Genomic DNA, 16,001 nt, shown 5'->3' on the forward strand with positions numbered 1-16,001 from the left:
CTGTAAAAAAATCAATAAAATATATTTTTTAAAAAATCAATAAAATACATTTTAAAAAAATCAATGGAAAAAATATTCTCGGGTGAGGATTAACAAAACAAATAAATGGAAATATTTTGGCATGAAATTACATTATTTTCTTCTCCACAACAATCATCTTTCTACTCAAATAAGGTTACTCTATCTCACTTTAGTCTCTTTAATTTCTTCCCCCTTTTGGTATGCAGAGGGAAAATACAGATACCCACTTTAAAACAAAAAATATCCTCACCTGAGGATGTGTTATTATTCATTTGAGAGAGAGAGGAACATTGATCAGTTGCTTCCTGTACATGCCCCAATCGGGGGTCAAACCGGTAACTGGGTATGTGCCTTGACTCACAAACCTTTTGGTGTATGGGATGATGTTCCAGCCAACTGAGCCACCCAGCCAGGACTGATGTCTACTAATTTTAATGCATGATGTCACAATTCAAATTTGGTACTCATGAAGGAGAACTGTGCTCTAGTAATGTAACAGAAAAAAAACCCACAAAAGTTTCCTTTTCCTAACCTCACATCTGGTTTGGTGTTTTACTAGGATCTTAGTAAGCAGTAATGCCTAGGGCTGACTCAAGGATAAGTATTAAATTATAATTATTACAATTGCAAAGCCATGTGTTTGCAGAAGATGCTCCCTCTTGTTTTTAATTAAAAGATTAAAAGGTAAGATTGAACCAGGAGATATGAAGTCTAATTTCCTCGGAATGAGGAATGAAAAACCAAGACAAATAAGCACTGTAAAATTGTTTTTTTAATGGCAGGTCAAATATCCTGAAACATACATATAGTTTGATAGTCTTCTAATCCCAGTTGAGTTCAAATATTAAAGTAACACACACAAGCTAAGAGAATTCAATATTGTTCCAAGGCACTTACTGAATCTCCATGACTAGATGAAAACAAGAACAATTAGGATAGACAATTAGACAATATATAATATAAAAATAACTTTTTGCTTACAATTTACAAAATGTATTATTATTACAATCTTTGATTTCTGATAACCTGCAATGCTGGCTGCATGAATCCAGCAATTTTAAAATTCAGAAACTATTTTCTAAAACTTCAGGGCAAATAATTTACAAATAAAGTACACAGAGATTTAGACCATGCAGAAATTTTACATCTTCTGTTAATAATATTTTATGACTACAACTTTGTCAAATTATATACCTACTTGCCCTGTACATATACAAAATAATGCATACATGATAAAACATTAGCAAAAGAGTAGTCCTTAAACTCAATTTATAATAAAAGTATTACTATATTAACATGTCTACAAGCAGCGTGTAACAGGGTTAAGAGACATTAAGGCAATAATACTTGAAGTTAACAAAAAAAACACACACAAGAAAAAAAACTCCGTATGTAATACTTTTTCCTAAGTGTATGTAGTAAAGCAGGTAGATAGTCCCGGCAAAAAATGCAAAGGTAACAATCTACACTGCGGTTAGTCCCACATTTTAAAGAAGGAATACTATAAATCTGGCTTTCAGTGGCACTTGAATTTTCCAGTATAATTTAAAGTGGTTTTTGGCTCCCTGAATCATGTCCATTCTGAAGGTGGACCTCTTGGTCCTTTGGGTTTTCCACAGCGATTACCAAAACCTATAAAGACACCACAATAATTGGTCAGTGTTCAGAAATATTTTATGCTGTATAGACCATGTCAAACATCCTTATCTTCTTGAACAAATAAATTTCCACATGGGAATTTAGAATTTAAACTAAGCAAAACTATAAACACAAAATCAACTTTCAACTTTTGGAAGGACACATATGTAATATCTTAACCAATAAAATATATATATATATTTTAAAAAAAAGAAACTGAATAAATCATAGCACAACGTTTGATAAACTTTGCCTTCAGGAAATCCTGGAATGATGGCAAATGATTTTTTCTCATTCTTGCCAGTATTAATGACATAATTCAAGTTTTAAAATTACCAATATCGGTGGCTTTTGTTGGACTTTCTGGTATTGGATCTTTCTTGTTACTGGAAGTAGGTGGACATTCTGTACAAGTCTCTGGGTGAATACCTCCTGCTGGATGATATAAAATGCAAAATAGAGCTACTGTTAATCACCATTATTTGTAGCATCCTATGTATAATCTTCTAATTGTTTTAATTTGGAAAGTAAAGAATAAGTTTTCTCTTGGGGACATCATGATTTTAGAAACCCAAATAAATATAAATGATGAGGTAGAGAGCACAGGAAATCATACTAAGTGTTCTTCATGGCACCTAGAAATCTGCAGTGAGTACTTCTGCAATGTGAAGATTATCCTTATGCTCTGACTTTATTTAATAAATCTGGATCTTGGCGTATTTTATTTCCTTACATTAGTTATACTGTGTGCTAATAACTGCAACTGAAATGCTTTTTATATGGAAACCAATGAACTTACTATTTGCTACTATAAATAAGTTTTACATTACTTAAGTTTAATCACTTAATTATTAATGTGTAAGATTAGTTAACCAAAGAAATTAACGGCTATGATTCATCCATTCTTTCACAACCTTTATCACATCCCTACGCCTCTGTAAGAAAAACTTTTCTGGAAACTTGGAGTATAAGTCAAATGACCTTTTAATATATGTTAACTCCTTTTCGGTTTCCCTCCCTTCCCTATCCAATCTAGATACTATCCTGCATCGTTCCAGTCACACTTGCAATGATCCTCAACTTTATGACCCTTGTCCTTAGGTGCTTAAGGTCCAAATAGAGGGTCAGCAAACTTTTTCTGTAAAAAGCTAGAGAATAAGTATTTTAGGCTTTGCAAGCCAATACAATCCTGTCACATATTCTCCACTGATTTTTGTTTCTTTGTTTTTAAGCAACTCTTTCAAAATGTAAAAATCACTAGTTTAGATCAAGGGCAGAACAAGAATAGAAGCCAATGGCAGGATTATGCCTGTGTGGTAGTTTGCCGTTCCTGGTCGATTAGGAAAGGCAGAAAAGTACATTAATTATTATAGTAGTGTGATAAATTTTATAATAAAATTATAAAAGGGTGCAATGGGGCAGAGAAGAGAGGTATGTAGGTGGAACTAGTAGTGGTGAGGTATTCAGTGCTGGCTTCTAGGAGGAAATGATGATCTAGTCTGAAGACCTCAATTTTCTCAGCAAAGTAAAGGTCATTTGCTAAGAGTTAGTGGGATGGATGATTTTAGAAGAAGTAAAGATTTGGACAATTCAGGTACAAACTAGAGCATTTAAGATAACCAAGCAAAGCTGAGGATCCAACTGTGGAGAAGACCAGAATTGTAGGCTAATCTACAGTATTCAGTAAGCCCAAGGGAAAAAATAATATGGTATGGGAATTAGGAACAAGAAAATTTGAAGATAATTTTCAGTGTGACTAGAGCAGGGGTCCTCAAACTACGGCCCTTGGGCCACATGCAAATACAAATATTGTATTTGTTCCTGTTTTGATTTTTTACTTCAAAATAAGATATGTGCAGTGTGCATAGGAATTTGTTCATAGTTTTTTTTTAAACTATAGCCCGGCCCTCCAACTGTCTGAGGGACAGTGAACTGGCCCCCATTTAAAAAGTTTGAGGATCCCTGGACTAGAGTGATGGAGGATAGTAATTAGATTGGTTAGAGAAGGAAGAGGAGCCAGAAAGGAGTTAACATATAGTAAGAAAATAAAAGATTCAGGGATCCAGCCATAGCAGTAATAGTAATGTAAAAAAGATAGTCATAATAGCATTGCTGCCATGTGAGTGCCTCTCATGTGCCAGGCAGTGTTTGATACTCTATGTATGTGATTCAACAATCCTCTAGAGTAGGTACTATTTATCTCCATTTCACAGAGAAGAAAACTAAGGCTCTGAAACATTAGGCAACTTGGGCAAAGCCCACATGGTAAAAATGAGATTCCAGTCCAGATGGTCTTGATTCTAAAACGTTTGCTCTTTTACATATAATATGTTGCCTCAGAAAAGTAGATAGAGAGTAATAGCTGATATGGAGCCCCATTAGGCAAACATCCGGAGAGAGAAGCTGAAGCAGAATGGAGGATAAAGGCAGAAAATGATAGATGAATTGAGGAAATTACATAGGCTAGGATGTTTGATGAGCTGCTTACATGGTCACTGATTTATAGGAATTAACAATAACTTGACCTATTTTAGCATGACAGTAAAAAGTAATGTGGTAGGAAAAAATTTTAACTTATAACACTCGGTTGAGCTACATAATCTTATGGTCTTCATAAATGTATTAAGTCCTAAAAGATTTCCAAAACAATCTATTTTTAGGGACCTAATTCAATCACATAGATTAATTACAGGGCATTTATTTAAATCATTGCCAGATCTAGATTCTAGGTGGTTTTATAACCAACAGAAAATAATACACTGGGAAATACATTAAAATAATTTCTTTCCTATCAGCCTATAACTATTAATAATAAATGCTGTTATTTTCCAGATCAATAATAATCTCTGGAATAGTAATTAATTTGGAAGAATTATACTACATAATTCTGGTTTTAGGTGTCCTACATATCTTCACGTACAAAAATAAACAAGTAAATAGCATATACCATAAGACATGCTATTTTATGAAAATTAATCTATGTAATCTATAGCAAAAAGGAACAAAATCTAACTTACCACATTTTTCACTCCCAGAGGTTATCAAGCCCTGTAAGGATGACATTTAATAACTTTATAAACAAATAGGAAAAAAATTTGTTATGAGTATCTATCCCAATAAATTAAGCTTTATCAAGATACTCAGTGTCAAGGGAAAAGAAAACAATGATGTTTGCAATTAGGCTTAAAAAAATTTCCTCCCCAATAAACTAATTTTATTTATTTTTAAAAATATAATAATGTTACATGCAATAGACATTAGTATTTCAAGACAAATAATCTTAAATATGATGTTACATGCAATAAACATTAATATCTCAAGAGAAATGATTTTATCCCTGGCCGGTTTGGCTCAGTGGATAGAGCGTTGTCGGTCTGCGGACCAAAGTGTCCTAGGTTCGATTCCATCAAGGGCGCATGCCTGGGTCGCAGGCTCGATCCTGACTAGGGGGCATGCAGGAGGCAGCTGATCCATGGTTCTCTCTCCCTCTCCCTTCCTCTCTGAAATTAATAAAAAAATATTTTTAAAAACATGACTTTAAATATGTTACATGCAATAAACACAATTACTCAAAAAAAGCAATCTTAAATATAATATTACATGCAATAAACATTAATATTTCAAGAAAAAAAGGATTTTAAGTATAATATTACCAAAACTGTACTACCATAGTATGATATCACAAAAGTTGTAGGAAATATTAAAAATCTGCAAATAACAGGATTACCTCTATTATATTCTAAAATATTTTTTTCCCTCTCGATCTATTTTTGTTCATCAGTTTATGTTGTTCATAGGCTTAAAACTTTTAAATGTATGGTACTTTATATTGGGAGTAAAAGGATAGGGAAATTCCTTTTTTCTTCTGGATGAAAACTGAAAATGCAGGAGCTGTTACACAAAGGAATATACACACTACTGCATTTTGTCAGTCTTTTACCATATTCATCAAATTATGATACCATGGATTGTAAGACATACCGTCATTCTTACAGGTTACCACTATTTTATGTGAAAAAGTATATCAATGGTTTTTAATCAACTGTAAGATGTACCCTAATTTCAGTGATATTAAAATATGGGAGAAATAGGAAAAACATTAATGTTAGCAAAAAAACACATTTTTCCACAGCTAAAATATTTAGTTACCAATACATTTCCTGAATGTGAAAGGAAACCTCATACCTAGTGTTATAATGGAAGGAAAAAAGTCTAGGAAAGTACTAGGACCCTGAAAATAGTAAGTCCAGTTCCATTCATACCTCCAGAATGATTTGGAACATGGCACAATTTATGAATTTCAAAAGCAGCTTGGGAAAATAACTCAAGTGTTGGGACAGTTATATATAGACCATGTTGCCCTTGTAAAAACTCCAGATCTCACATTTCATCTGTAATCTTTGCATAAGAAATGCTGTTAAAAGTTTTATTTAATAGTCTTAAGCTACAGTTATTATAAACTAACAATATGGAGGCATGGAACAGACTGACATATCTTGATGTGGGGGACGAGAAGAGATAAACCAAAGAATTTATAAACTAATATGCATAGTCCATGGACACGGGCAATAGGGTAGTGAAGACCTGGTGGGGGAGAGGGAGGGTAGGAACTGGGAGGAGGGGGGTAAAACTATCAACAATAAAAAAATATTTAAAAAGAAAGTAAAAATTTTAAAAAGCACATACTAAAAAAAAAAAAAAAAAAAAAAGAAAAGATAAACACAACAGCAAAAATATTGAACTCTTGCTGTTTTAATACCAAAAGGACTCACTTCAGATTTTTTTTCAGATTCTTCCTGACTTTGAAGTTCACTCCATTCAGATCTTACAGGTGTATCTGAGAAAAATGAAATCTTACAATTAAAATTAACATCTTTACTTCTTGAAATTTCTTGCATTAGGTAATATAAAAACATCCTATAGATTTTTAGAAATTATCACACTTTCATAAAAAATTGTTTCTATCAATTTAAGAATATTTCTTTAAGTTTCCCTCCTTAAAATATAATTAAAATAATTTACTCATCAGAGTTTAGTATAAGCTCACTATAATCTATAGATTTGACAGACTTAGATTTAATATTATTGAAGTATATGGCTTCACTGGTCTTAACATTCTTAAAATCAGTTAAACAGATAAAGAGTAGTGAGCACCTCTGTGAATATATTAATAAAGCTGTTTCTGTACTCTTTCTGGAGGGGAAGGAAGAAAAATACAGTATCAATGCTTTGAAATATGACCACTTTTCCCAGTTCTCACCGGTAACTCTTGTGGCCTGAAGTGTCCCTCAATTAACACAACTGAGTGATACTAACCTACAACCCAATTTAATGTGTACTTACCTGAACTGGCACCAAGTGAACCAATCAATGTCTTTTCATAATGAATGAAAAGATACCAAATTGAAAATACATTTATAATTGCGTTTAACTGGATTATAGTATCTAACATAAATGCAGCCCATTTTAGCAATGTTAGCAAGGAAAAATACCATTTCTAAAAAGTATTTTTCATACAAGGAATTAAAAACAGTTGTCAATATCAATTCAACCTTGTTTTTGAATTTAATTATGTAGTTCAATAGCAACTAGATTAAAATCAGCCATGTTTCCCAGAGTTTAAAGTAGAGTATGAAGTATTTTTGTAAAATTAGAAGAGATACTCACTATGTTCACTTGCTAATACAAAAGATTCAGGAGTTCTTTCAGGGAGAGGAGGAGGTAAATCTTCACTAACATCAACATCTATATTAAATACATAACATTTAGACAAATTATGAACTTGGTTAAAATGTTGACTCATTAAAAATGAACTTATCTAAACAAAGACCTTTCTTAAAATTCTAAAACTCACTACCACAAGTATCTGAGAGAACTAGTTTTTTAAATGTGAAAAATAAACAAGAAATCTTTACCACTTTACTTGTTATCAAGAATTATGACAGTCTTCATTCTTAAAGCCTTTTTTTTTTTTTTTTATAACTGTGGCCCTTTCTTCTCAACTAAATGTTCCTCCCTGGATCTCTGGATTGTATTTTCTACGTTATAGAGGTTATTCAACCAAATTTTGCAAATCATACACTGTGTGGGAGCCTAGTGTAGCCAAGTTTGAGAAATCTTTCAGGACACCCGAGCCAGTTTTAAAATCAGAATTCATAAACAGGAATTTTTGTCAGGCAGTAACTTATGCCAAAGGTTGTTTTAGGTATCAAAACAAAATTATTCTCTTTAATTTCCTAACAAGTTCTACTACAAGGTAAATAATTAGCAACATTAAAAACAGGACTGCCCTGGCTGGTGTGGCTCAGTTGGTTCAGCATTGTCCTGTGCATTAGGAGGTTGCTGGTTCAATTCCCAGTCAAGGACACATGCCTGGGTTGTGGGTTCGATCTCCAGGGGGAGGGAGCGGGGGGCATTCAGGAGGCAGCCATTAGATGTTTTGCTTTCACATCGATGTTTTTTTCTCTCACCCTCTCCCTTCCTCTCCCTAAAAATCAATCAACTATGAAGAAGAAGAAAAAGGTCTGCTTATAGTTATGTTGCAGCACAGAATGCTTACAAAGGAAAATCTTCAGTTAATACCAAACGAATGTAGCATAGTCAGGGAAGGGTGAAAAGAAACCTGAAATCACAAATTTCAGCTATCTTTGCTTTGAAATACAAACAAAATAAAGCAGAAGTGAGCTGCTATAAATAGAGTGCTTTTAACTATCCCTGTTCAGTATTTTAAAGAAACTCCTGTTATCACCAAAAGACTGGACATGTGGCAGAAAATTTAACAAGCATATCACATCATGCATCCTTCCTGTCCTCACCAAATTCTATTTCTAATAGTCATTAAAAAAAAAAATTTCCTAGACCAAGACACATGCCTGATATCACCCCCCCCCCACAAAGCACCCCAAATCCCCAAATGAAAATTTCTTATCTACACATTTTTTTAAGTAGTTACAACTTGGTAGTTATATTTCTTTTTATTTTTTTAAAAAAATATTTTTATTTATTTCAGAGAGGAAGGGAGAGGAAGAGAGAGATAGAAACATCAATGATGAGAAAGAATCATTGATTGGCTGCCTCCTGCACGTTGGACCGAGCCCGCAACCCAGGCAAGTGCCCTTGACCAGAATCGAACCTGCAACCCTTGGATTCGCAGGCCGACGTTCTATCCACTAGGCCAAACCAGCTAGAGCAAGGTAATTAAATTTCAAACTCTGAAGTTGAGGGAGAAAAATATATCAACAAATTTAAATTATGGCCAACTGGTAAAGTAATATTTATTGTGGTAACCATTATCTTCTGAAGATCCTTCAAATAAAACACAGAAGAGTCAAGAATATAGAAAATCCTAAAAATTTAGGAAACTAGCATAGAGTCTCATCTACTCTACCAGATACATTCTCAAGATAAAAAAAAAATATAGTATGTCTGAGTTGGAGAAAATAAAGGTACAACAAAGGTGGTACTTATTGGGTCAGAAATAGAAAAGGAAAATCACCTTTCAGGTTCACAGTACCTTTTATGCCAGTACATTATAAATAAGTCTGTACATGTCAATTATAAAAGTTCACTGACAAGTAAATGACCACTGATAATCTATCAGTAAATAGCTTTCATGTTTATACATTTGCTCTCAACTTTTTGGTCTGTTTAAGAAAGCAGCCATGATTACTTTCAGCAGATCAAATTGTTTCAAGAATCAATAATACATATTGGGAACTGACCACATGCATTATGTTGAAATACTAAGACTGCTTAATTAAATAAGAGCAGTGATGACTAAATACAGATATATCCCACTCACTACTGAATGGATTAAAATTCAGTCTGCTGAGTAGTTGCAATATTGCTTCTTACATTAAACTCAGAATTGAAAGCAGCTTTTTCAAGAATTTAGGAAGTTTTAAAAAAATTTTGTAGTTAAAAGAGCATCAAAAGATAACAATTAAGTATTTATTATAGACATGAGTGGAATTAAATGGCCAATCAAGCCATTCTACAATATTTGTGCCACTGTTACTTCAAGCAATTATCTTTCTTAAATTATTTCTATTATACAGATTTTTGACCCATGTAAAATACTAAAAGCTATAATACAGAAAAAAAGATAAAATTTTTCAGTTACAACAATTGAAACATTTTGAAAACACAAAATCCAGCAATGCAATGTGATCATATTAAGATAATAAAAGCTTACTTAAAAAAATTTGTCTAAAATAATGAAATTTTGCTGTAGGTTTTACAGTAAAGTGTGGAATAAAACATAATGAATTAGTAATACAGCTAAAGTGCTTAGCACAGTGACTGGCACATAGTAAACATATTTAAGTGTTAAATACTATTATTACCTTTTTCAGCACCTGAATGTATTGTTCCTGCTATATCATGCCTAGCAATGGACATTGGCAATACTTTCCTTGTAGATATGCTTTCAGTACTAGTGGAAGCAGAAACTGTGGCACTTGCTGTTGAAATATTAGTTTTATTCTTGGACACAGCACTATCACAGTTCCTTTCATCTGAGTCTGAGTCATCCGAGTGAAGAGGATTAGTAAAACTGAGGGGTGCTCTGAATAGAGGTGAACTGCTTTGATGATCCACAAGATCATGGGTTTCGACTTGTTTTGTGGGGCTTGGTGTTAAACTCACAGTTTTCATTGTTTGACAGTGGGTATCTGAGGATATCGCTTCAGATGAATCAGACAGGGGTAAGGTATTTTCGGGTCCATGAAATGACCACGTTACATGTCCTTCTTCATCAAGAGGCAAGCAGTCTGGCCTTGGAGGTGTGTCTGAATTCTTCTGTGATTCTTCTGGTGGGATAACTGAAGCTTTATTTGACAGTGTTCCACTGCAGTCCACACAAGAATTCTGAGAAATATCAACTTTCAGATCCCCTGAACCCAATTCCTGTGACTTAGAGATTTTATCAATTATACAAGGTGAAGCTGATTTAATTTTAATTGCATGTCCCCTATTCAAGAGTGTGTTCCCATCAAAACTTTTTGGTCCCTCTTGGAGAGGGACCTTCTTAATTTCAAAACTTAAATTTCGCTCCAATTTTTTATCTATATGTTCAATTGATTCATTTTTCCCTGGAAGTTCTGCTGATTTATTATAATTTCTGTTGAGGTCTGTTGAATGTTGTTCTGATGAAACCACATGCAACACGGGCTTCGGATGGTATCTGTCATTGTCCTGCCACACAGTAGTGACTGTTGGAAAAGCTGAAGGGGGAGAAGGTGTCAAAATGGGTGGCACTGGGTGAGGCTCTGGTGGCTGCAGTATTTCTTCCTTAGCATCCCCTTCTACGAGGCAACTGAAAAAAAGCATGAATAAAAGGCTATTGTAAGAATGTTCATCCTTTGTAAAATAAGTTGATAGGTAACTAGTATATAGTTAAATCTATAATATTAAGTCAGTAGAGTCTATAATTTGTATGAACAAAAAAGTATAAGTTGTCAAACTAAGAAAATTTAATGTTTAACAAGGTAATACATGTACACAATTATACCATGATTTTATATCTCTTCTTATACACATTTTTGTGTTCCCCTGCTAAATGATTTGGGTTTCTGATGGATTGGTTTTCTATGTATCATCAGTAATTCAGCCTTGTAACTTTCCTTCAGATTGGTATACCTCTCTCACCTAGTCAAGCACATAGGCATCCCTCTTAGAAACTTTGGGCCTCCTGCTTTAGTGTGGGCTACTGCCTCTCTAGGCTACCAGAGTTGAGGTTTTCTCCTGTTTCCCAGGTCCCATCCTCCTTATTCTGGGTATACTCCCTTATTTTGGCGGGTTACATCCTCCTCTAGTTGCTTAAGAACTATATTTAGGAGGCAAATTTCTTGAGGCCTTGTATATTTAAGTATTATATTTTCAAGGTTATTCATTTTTTAAAAAGGTATATAATTCTAGATTAGAAATAATTTTCCCTCAGAATTTTGTAATTCTGATTCCTGTTCCTTTAAATGTGAACTTGTTTTTTTTGACAGACCTCCTGGTTTGATTCTCTAATTTCTTCTCTCTCCGATTAAAAAAAAATGTTTTTGTTGATTTTTAGAGAGAGAGGAAGACAGAGGGAGAGACAGCAAAATCGATGAGAGAAGCATCATCAATCGGCTGCCTCCTGCACGCCCCCTATTGGAGATTGCTACTGGGGATTGAGCCTGCAAATTGAACCAGTGACCTCTTGGTTCCTGGGTTAATGAGCCACACTGGCCTGGCTGATTTTCTATCTCTTTGTATTTGTTCATATTCATGGAAGATTTCCTTATTCTCTCCCAACCTTCTGTTTAATTTAATTTTTTTTGCAATATTTCCAATAGCTTATTTTTTACCATCAGTTCTTATTTCATGGTATCAGTATTTTCTAATGAATGAAAAAAAAAAGGAAAAATATTTATCCCTCCCCGCCCCCCCCCCCGCAATCTTTATTCTATTATGTATTTTCTTCCCTTTTTCCTGCTTTTTGGGGGCTGTCTTTCATAGTAGGGGATTTGTCAAAGGTCTGATATTTCCTGCTTTGGTTCACTCTGTAAAGTGCATGATTGTCTAAACACTATGCATCTGAGGCTAATGCAGAATGGTGTTGAATATAAACTAATTGGGGAAAAAAGTATACATTAAAAAATTAATCTATTAAATTCCACCTGAAAAAGAGAATGAAATATGAAAAATGACTAGAAGATGTGTATGTATAATGTAAGAGGGGAGGGCTTGAGTCTTAGTGATTGTCTCACTGCATGGGAACTGAACATAGCTCTTGCAATATCTATGGTAGGCCACAACCATCAATGATACCTTTCTTCTCTTGGGATAGTAGTTTTTCAAGAGAGAGATACTGTCAACACCAGAAGTAGCTACCAATATTCTGGGAGCCAAATAAAGGGTAAGAGCAAGGGAGCTGGAGAATCTCATTATTCAGCATGCAGATTCCTGTTTTCAGTAAGACACACAACCCCATCATCAATTGGACCTGATGTCCTTGAATCTAAAGCAGCGGTTCTCAACCTGTGGGTCGCGACCCCTTTGGGGGTCGAACGACCCTTTCACAGGGGTCACCTAAGACCATCGGAAAAACACATATATAATTACATATTGTTTTTGTGATTAATCACTATGCTTTAATTATGTTCAATTTGTAACAATGAAATTGGGGGTCACCACAACATGAAGAACTGTATTAAAGGGTCGCGGCATTAGGAAGGTTGAGAACCACTGATCTAGAGATTCCCTGGTTCAGCCAATCCAGAGTAAATCCCTCATACTGTGTGTGCCCAGGATGTGAGAAGCAGTCATCTGTCTCTTCAATCTGATGAAAGGAATCTGGGGTTGTAAATACTCTTATAGTGCCATTCAAGTACTCTTCTTGTTTTCAGTACCATCTTACACAAGAGCCTTAAGTAGGATCTCCAATTTCTGAGCCTCTCTGGGGATTTTTTGAAGAGAATTATCCTGCTTCTTATTGCTTTGCCCACCTACATGGCAGCAAGTTTTAACTTTCTTTGTTCTGTTAGGTCCCTTTTCATTGGTCAATGTGCTCCTCACTTCCCTATATTTTGTCAGCACCTCATATAATGACATTATCTGCTCCAATTTTTTAAAAAAATCTTTACATATTTTTATATTTCTTCACCATAATTTTAGGAAGTTTAGAAAGGGACCAGAGATAAGTATTCAAATTGCCTTATTTAACCAATAATCTTAGAAATGCTTTTAGAAGAAGTAGTCTATGCATGATGTTGACATGTACATAGTAAAATATTCTTGGCTACTCACATTTTTTTTTAAAAAATATGTTTTATTGATTTTTTTTTTTTTTTTACAGAGAGGAAGGGAGAGAGATAGAGAGTTAGAAACATCGATGAGAGAGAAACATCGATCAGCTGCCTCCTGCACATCTCCTACAGGATTGTGCCCGCAACCCAGGTACATGCCCTTGACCGGAATCGAACCTGGGACCTTTCAGTCCGCAGGCCGACGCTCTATCCACTGAGCCAAACCGGTTTCGGCAGGCTACTCACATTTTAAAAGGTTGCTTTATTAAGGTATAACTAATAAACCAAAAACTACATATTTAATGTATATAATATGATGAATTTGAACATGTGCATATACCCATGATACTATTACTGCAATCAAGGTAATATCCATCACCTCTAAAAGTTTCCTTGTATCCTTTGTGGTATTTGTGGCTACTCAAATTTGATTGGTAATTATAATGACAGACTTTTTTCTTATCCTCCCTTATTTTAAGGTTGGTTGAAACAAGGCTTAGAACACTTTACAGTATTTTCATGTGCACAAAAAATGATAAGCCCAGTCACACAAAAACATGCTAAATTCTGATTTACCACTATAGTAACTAATATTCATATTTTCACTACTCTAAAATAAAAAAGTTCCAGTGAAGACATACAGTATGATTTGCATCATTCTTTTTATAAATATTGTTCTTGATTTCACCTGTTCTGACGAAGGCATTTTTCACTCCTCAAAAATAAAACAAAATATTCAGAATCTACTACATGCTAAGCTAAGCATTATTCCAGTTCCAGAAGAAGATAAAACAATGAATATAACAGTTTGGGTCCTTATGGAGTACAGAGAAATATTGAAAAATAAGGTTAAAAAGATAGGATGAAGCTATCCTATGAAGGCCCAAAATTTCACAGTAAGAAGTTTGTACTTTATAATAAAGAAAATTTACATTTGTTTGACCACGTTTTAAAATGAGTAACACTACAACTTCTGTTTCAAATTTGTATTTTATAGGAACTTATAAAATTACTTTTCTTATAATAATTTAGGTATTAGGCATGTATAAAGCATAATCACATGACAGATTAAATCTAACACAACAAACATGTAGTCTAAATAACCAGTTTACTTACTGCAGCCATACTGAAAATCAAAGTATACCATTCTTACTTTTTATTCATCTTATGCTCTTGTGGTTTTATTTTCAGTTAACAATTCTATATAATAAAAGCCTAATATTTTTGAGGAGTGAAAAATGCCTTCCTCAGAAGAGGTGAAATCAAGAACAATATTTATAAAAAGAATGATGCAAATCATACTGTATTTCTTCACTGGAATTTTTTACTTTAGAATTATCAAGGGAATCACTTAGAAAATTATATAATTTTCTAACCACTATGCATACACCTGAAACTAAGAAAATCTACACAGTAATAAACTCATCTTTCCTATAATGTTATAAAACATCTTCACATAAATTCTTCAATTTGCATATAATTTTTGGCAATCATATTACCTGTATAGTATGAAGAGAAATTGTAATCTTTAGAATATTTAAAATTTTACTTGTTGCCGAAACCGGTTTGGCTCAGTGGATGGAGCGTTGGCCTGCGGACTGAAAGGTCCCAGGTTCGATTCCGGTCAAGGGCATGTACCTGGGTTGCGGGCACATCCCCAGTAGGAGATGTGCAGGAGGCAGCTGATCGATGTTTCTCTCTCATCGATGTTTCTAACTCTCTATCTCTCTCCCTTCCTCTCTGTGAAAAATCAATAAAATATATTTAAAAAAAAAAAAAAAAAAAAAAAATTTTACTTGTACCACATACCAAAACATGATTATGCTCACTGTTCTTATATATTATTAGTAGCCCGGTGCACGAAATTCGTGCACATTAAAAGGGAATTAATTGCCCTAACCGGTTTGGCTCAGTGGATAGAGCATCAGCCTGCGGACTCAAGGGTCCCAGGTTCAATTCCGATCAAGGGCATGTACCTTGGTTGCGGGCACATCCCCAGTGGGGAGTGTGCAGGAGGCAGCTGATCGATGTTTCTCTCATCGATGTTTCTAACTCTCTATCCCTCTCCCTTCCTCTCTGTAAAAAATCAATAAAATATATTTTTTTAAAAAAGGGAATTAATTAGCAGAGATATTTTAATATTGCTATTTGCCCTTTCTCTACAATAGAAGTGTGAGAGATGAAAGGAAATTAGTAAAATGTATATGAAAATAATATATAAATTTATTAATAAACAAACAGTAACAAAAGGATATAAAAACGACGAAAACATATGAAAACAACAAAAACATGATATAAAAACAACAGTGATGCAAACAATGACTGATAAAGTGATTCAACTTATTCTAATATCTCCCTGTACACCACATTAAGAGTGAAAACACTTTCAGAGTGCTTGACTAATTTCCCTTGTGATGAAGTACTTAGAACTTTAACTGTAACATCACATGCTCTTCAAACTTGAGAGAAAGCAACATATAACTGACCATAGATTCAGGTAGGAATATGCCTACTTTGTCTAGAGTTTGTCCTTGTGATTTATCAATAGTCATCACAAATGCT

The 16,001-nt window shown here is 34.1% G+C and overlaps 1 protein-coding gene across 5 annotated transcripts in view; it reads right to left on the reverse strand.

Moving 5' to 3' along the window:
- Window positions 1–775: 775 nt before the first annotated feature.
- The window catches only part of PTPN12 (protein tyrosine phosphatase non-receptor type 12), a 99,865-nt gene continuing 84,639 nt past the window's right edge, over window positions 776–16,001 (reverse strand). For all 5 annotated transcript variants that reach the window (XM_070424571.1, XM_070424570.1, XM_070424569.1 and 2 more), the window contains 6 exons: window positions 10,005–10,975; window positions 7,327–7,404; window positions 6,432–6,496; window positions 4,677–4,707; window positions 1,996–2,094; window positions 776–1,653 (listed from right to left, as the gene is read on the reverse strand). In XM_070424571.1, coding sequence (XP_070280672.1) covers window positions 1,592–1,653; window positions 1,996–2,094; window positions 4,677–4,707; window positions 6,432–6,496; window positions 7,327–7,404; window positions 10,005–10,975 — 1,306 coding nt within the window. In that variant the 3' untranslated portion in view covers window positions 776–1,591. The remainder of the gene's footprint in view (window positions 1,654–1,995; window positions 2,095–4,676; window positions 4,708–6,431; window positions 6,497–7,326; window positions 7,405–10,004; window positions 10,976–16,001) is intronic.

This window comes from Myotis yumanensis, unplaced genomic scaffold (genome assembly GCF_028538775.1).
Source record: "Myotis yumanensis isolate MYYU_CA2020_CCGP unplaced genomic scaffold, mMyoYum1.0.hap1 SCAF_9, whole genome shotgun sequence".
NCBI classification, from domain to species: Eukaryota; Metazoa; Chordata; class Mammalia; order Chiroptera; family Vespertilionidae; genus Myotis; species Myotis yumanensis.